We start from the raw sequence: 6,065 nt of genomic DNA, 5'->3' as shown, positions 1-6,065 counted from the left end.
ATGGTTTAACAAGACACCAAGTTTGTAATAAGATATGTGGTTTAACAAGACACCAAGGTTGTAATAAGATATGTGGTTTAACAAGACACCAAGGTTGTAATAAGATATGTGGTTTAACGAGACACCAAGGTTGTAATAAGATATGTGGTTTAACGAGACACCAAGGTTGTAATAAGATATTGATATCTCATTACAACCTTGGTGTCTCGTTAAACCACATATCTTATTACAACCTTGGTGTCTTGTTAAACCAGATATCTTATTACAACCTTGGTGTCTCGTTAAACCACTGGTTTAACAAGACACCAAGGTTGTAATAAGATATGTGGTTTAACAAGACACCAAGGTTGTAATAAGATATCTGTTTTCAGTGAGACACCAAGGCTGTAATAAGATATGTGGTTTAACAAGACACCAAGGTTGTAATAAGATATGTGGTTTAACAAGACACCAAGGCTGTAATAAGATATATAGTTTAACGAGACACCAAGGTTGTAGGATTGGTGAGACAGTTTGTATAAGTACTACAAAGTAATATGTTTCTGTGAATCTAATGTTTCTAATGATTAGTAATATTAAAAAGAAAAACTTTTTGTTTAAAAGAATACTTGTATATTTTCCAGTATAATAACTTTTAAATATTATTATATTTTACACACACTAATTCTTCTTCCAAAATGATCATATTTTCTTTGTGGAAGTCGCAATAATCTGCGGAGGTTTTATTCAGTGTACAGCTGAAATATAGCGAAGTATAAAGACTTTGTTGTTGTGTTGATTTGGTTATTTGTCACACCACATGCTAGGACAGTAAGCCTAAAAAACATGTTTATTTTCTCAATATCTATTAATAAAAGTATTGCACTAGGAGTTCTCACTTTGGACAATCAAATCTCTTAGGTAGGATCAGCATGAATATGAAAACAGAATAATTACAAACCCTAGATCACAGTTAGAGACACTGTTTTAATGTGTTATGTTTATAATTACATATCACAGGGTATTTAAACTACCTAAACATATCGCTAGATGTCACTAAGTGACATTACTAGGATTTAATGTGTCTGTTCTTCAGCTCTCTCCCGATTGTTTATATTTTAACCCACAACAAGTTGTATTTTACCTTCTGTAAGGTGGTATCATCGTTTCGATTAAGTGATTAATCAGTCATTCTAGTGGCTTCCTAATAACAGTAAAACTATAATCACTTAGTTCGTGTATCGAACTGGGGATTCGAGGGTCTTATCTATATACATATATATTTTTGCTTTTCCATTACAATGTGATGTTATTCAGAATTCTCGTTCAATTAAGTATTATCGTCAAAACCAAAACATAAACCAGCAGACTTATCACAAGACGATTAATATTCTATTTATTAGGAACAATCTTTAGACTAGTAAAGACACGTGCTTTAAAATGTACTTAGTGTGAAAGTTGGTTCTCAAAAGTAGAACGTAGAATTCTCTTTCCCTCACACACACATTCTTTTATTCTTCACAATAAGGTTGGGAAATTATGCCTATCTAGAAACCCAAACTTCCCTAAATTATAAACTTGTAATATTCTCCAGCTTTCCTAAGTTATACACTTGTAATATCCTCCAACTCCCCTAAGTTATACACTTGTAATATCCTCCAACTCCCCTAAGTTATACACTTGTAATATCCCCCAACTCCCCTAAGTTATACACTTGTAATACCCAAACTCCCCCAACTTACACACTTGTAATACCCAAACTCCCCCAACTTACACACTTGTAATATCCTCCAACTCCCCTAAGTTATACACTTGTAATACCCAAACTCCCCCAACTTATACACTTGTAATATCCTCCAACTCCCCTGAGTTATACACTTGTAATACCCCCATGTCTCCTAAGTTATACACTTGTAATACCCCCATGTCTCCTAAGTTATACACTTGTAATACCCCCATGTCCCCTGAGTTATACACTTGTAATACCCCCAAGTCCCCTAGGTTATACACTTGTAATACCCCCAAGTCCCCTAGGTTATACACTTGTAATACCCCCAAGTCCCCTAGGTTATACACTTGTAATACCCCAACTCCTCTATTACTGAGCATTCTACGGTTCTCACGTGCACTGTTCTACTTTATTTTTACTTTGAAAATATTTTAACAAATTTCTAAAAATGTGTCAAAACGAAAGAAGCTTTACTTTAAAACATATTTTACATGCATCGAATTATCTGTACATTTTCAATGCTGATCTTGTTTTTCAGGAGCTGCACAAAATACTCGTGTGTAATAGACACATTAAAAACTATATACAATATTACATTATGAAACGGCACCTTTTACCCGGTTTCTTCCTTTCTTTATGCTACAGAACAAGCCTCGAATGAGAACAATCGTGCATGAGTGATAAAGATTGTTTGAACAATTATCAAGATAATGATCAGGATGTAAGTGTTATACAACACAGAATTCTGGTTTAAATATCGTGGTGTCGTAATTCAAGGCTTAGGTAGATTCAGTGAGATTTCTACACGTATTTCATGTGTCTTTGCACTACAGTGTTGTTCGATGTTGTAGTGAGTCAAACACTTTTAACTGATCACCAGCCGGAAGTGCATTCCTCTCATTCTCGTCTAGATATCCTAAATTTATTAACATCACTAACAGAGTAGTCCTGGAATCAAATACCTTTACAAGAGGGCGCTTTACTCACTAACAAAATTACTTGACGCTAAGAATAAATCAGATTTGCAGAAGGACGAATATATTTCATGTTTATTAGGTGGATCTCTGATAATAAATGATCTCCTTGCTACAGTGAATTTAGACACCTACCAAAACCCACGTGACGCGGCACGAGATTAGGTGGATCTCTGATAATAAATGTTCTTCTTGCTACAGTGAATTTAGACACCCATCAAAACCCACGTGACGCGGCACGAGATTTGGTGGATTTCTGATAATAAATGTTCTCCTTGTTACAGTATATTTAGACACCTATCAAAACCCACGTGACGCGGAACGAGATTTGGTGGATCTCTGATAATAAATGTTCTTCTTGCTACAGTGAATTTAGACACCCATCAAAACCCACGTGACGCGGCACGAGATTTGGTGGATCTCTGATAATAAATGTTCTCCTTGCCACAGTGAATTTAGACACATACCAAAAACCACGTGACGCGGAACGAGATTCGGTGGATCTCTGATAATAAATGTTCTTCTTGCTACAGTGAATTTAGACACCTACCAAAACCCACGTGACGCGGAACGAGATTAGGTGGATCTCTGATAATAAATGTTCTCCTTGTTACAGTGAATTTAGACACCTACCAAAACCCACGTGACGCGGCACGAGATTAGGTGGATCTCTGATAATAAATGTTCTCCTTGCCACAGTGAATTTAGACACATACCAAAAACCACGTGACGCGATAAACTATGTTGAATTTATAAAATTAGGATAACTTTCACGTTATCAATACATTTCTATGTTGACCATTCTTTTAGTCATAGCGGCTGTTCCTTGCTGGATTGTAGAAAAACACAACGGATTTTGGACTTCCTAGATAAAAGTAAAGTAGACAAATCAACTGTTATCGGACCTTGTTAAAAAAATGTCTTCATAGATCTACGTCCAGTCTTAGTTATTTTCAGGTGTGTGAAGATTGAAGGACACTTTCAATTGACTGTGGAACCGGCTTTGGGCATCAGAGGGGGTAGCAGCCCCGCTCTGACATTCTGACCAGTTGTTAAAGTTACCGGAGACCGATTGGGGTACGTTACACCATCCGGGTGGAGGTGGGTGTGCTGATTCTCCCACCCATTCCCTGCAGTATTGAGACCGTCATTCAGGTGCTGAGCCAAGAAAATTGATATGATGTTCGGGAGGTTCCGGATCTGCTCCTGAATGTTTTCTATTTCTCCCACCAGTGTCGCTACTTGCTTCTCCACGGTTTCCTGGCGTTGGTTCATATCAGAGACGATCTCGTACACAGTATTCTGAGTCTGAATAAGAGAAGTAAAGTTACTGAATACTCTTAGAGCCTTATGTTATGAAACTATTAGTGCTAGTTTAAAAATAGAGTTACTGAATACTCTTAGTGCCTTATCTTATGAAACTATTAGTGCTAGTTTGAAAATAGAGTTACTGAATACTCTTAGAACCTTATCTTATGAAACTATTAGTGCTAGTGTAGAAATAAAGTTACTGAATACTCTTAGAGCATTATCTTATGAAACTATTAGTGCTAGTGCAGAAATAGAGTTATTGAATACTCTTAGAGCCTTATGTTATGAAACTATTAGTGCTAGTTTAAAAATAGAGTTACTGAATACTCTTAGAACCTTATCTTATGAAACTATTAGTGCTAGTGTAGAAATAGAGTTATTGAATACTCTTAGAGCCTTATCTTATAAAACTATTAGTGCTAGTGTAGAAATAGAGTTATTGAATACTCTTAGAGCCTTATGTTATGAAACTATTAGTGATAGTGTAGAAATAGAGTTACTGAATACTCTTAGAACCTTATCTTACGAAACTATTAGTGCTAGTGTAGAAATAGAGTTACTGAATACTCTTAGAGCCTTATCTTACGGAACTATTAGTGCTAGTGCAGAAATAGAGTTACTGAATACTCTTAGAACCTTATCTTACGAAACTATTAGTGCTAGTGTAGAAATAGAGTTACTGAATACTCTTAGAGCCTTATCTTACGAAACTATTAGTGCTAGTGCAGAAATAGAGTTACTGAATACTCTTAGAACCTTATCTTACGAAACTATTAGTGCTAGTGTAGAAATAGAGTTACTGAATACTCTTAGAGCCTTATCTTACAAACTATTAGTGCTAGTGTAGAAATAGAGTTACTGAATACTCTTAGAGCCTTATCTTATGAAACTATTAGTGCTAGTGCAGAAATAGAGTTACTGAATACTCTTAGAACCTTATCTTATGAAACTATTAGTGCTAGTGCAGAAATAGAGTTATTTAATACTCTTAAAACCTTATCTTACGAAACTATTAGTGCTAGTGTAGAAATAGAGTTATTGAATATTCTTAGAGCCTTATGTTATGAAACTATTAGTGCTAGTGCAGAAATAGTATTACTGAATATTCTGAAAGCCTTATCTTATGAAACTATTAGTGCTTGTGCAGAAATAGAATTACTGAATACTCTTAGAACCTTATCTTATGAAACTATTAGTGCTAGTGTAGAAGTAGAGTTATTGAATACTCTTAGAGCCTTATGTTATGAAACTATTAGTGCTAGTGTAGAAATAGAGTTATTGAATACTCCTAGAGCCTTATGTTATGAAACTATTAGTGCTAGTGCTCAATTCGTGTGAGAAACACAAGCAGAAGTGATGAAACGATGTCCTAATGTTAACTATTAAAGTGTCACAGAGTATTTTTGTGTGTTGATCGTAGGATATATTTCTATTATCATGAATCAAACATCTTTCTATGAGATCGTTTTAGTTATGAACAGAACCACCAGGGTGTATTATTTAATACTTGTTTATATCCTCTTGTATGTAGTACATAATGTGACATAAGAAGTGGAACTTGAAGTCCAATATAAACAGTTCCTACCCGTAATATTTTTCCTGTTGTATGTAATACATAATGTAACATTATAAGTGGAACTTGTAGTCCAATATAAACAGTTCTTACCCTGTAATATTTGTCCTGTTGTATGTAGTACATAATGTAACATTAGAAGTGGAACTAGAAGTCCAATATAAGCAGTTCTTACCCGTACTATTTGTCCTGTTGTATGTAGTACATAATGTGAAACTATAAGTGGAACTTGAAGTCCAATATAAGCAGTTCTTACCCGTAATATTTGTCCTGTTGTATGTAATACATAATGTGACATTAGAAGTGGAACTTGAAGTCCAATACAAGCAGTACTTACCCGTAATATTTGTCCTGTTGTATGTAGTACATAATGTAACATTAGAAGTGGAACTTGAAGTCCAATATAAACAGTTCTTACCCGTAATATTTGTCCTGTTGTATGTAGTACATAATGTGACATTAGAAGTGGAACTTGAAGTCCAATATAAACAGTTCTTAC

The 6,065-nt window shown here is 35.0% G+C and overlaps 1 protein-coding gene across 1 annotated transcript in view; it reads right to left on the bottom strand.

The window, feature by feature from the left end:
• Nucleotides 1–3,483: 3,483 nt before the first annotated feature.
• LOC106474029 (small conductance calcium-activated potassium channel protein-like) overlaps nucleotides 3,484–6,065 on the bottom strand; it is a gene marked incomplete at its 5' end in the record, with an annotated part of 15,995 nt that continues 13,413 nt past the window's right edge. The window contains one exon of the mRNA XM_013934714.2: nucleotides 3,484–3,990. Coding sequence (XP_013790168.1) covers nucleotides 3,664–3,990 — 327 coding nt within the window. The remainder of the gene's footprint in view (nucleotides 3,991–6,065) is intronic.

The sequence above is a fragment of the Limulus polyphemus genome, unplaced genomic scaffold, assembly GCF_000517525.1.
Source record: "Limulus polyphemus unplaced genomic scaffold, Limulus_polyphemus-2.1.2 Scaffold6740, whole genome shotgun sequence".
NCBI classification, from domain to species: Eukaryota; Metazoa; Arthropoda; class Merostomata; order Xiphosura; family Limulidae; genus Limulus; species Limulus polyphemus.
Note: the sequence above shows the minus strand (reverse complement) of the source record. Positions and strands in the feature narration are given on the sequence as shown.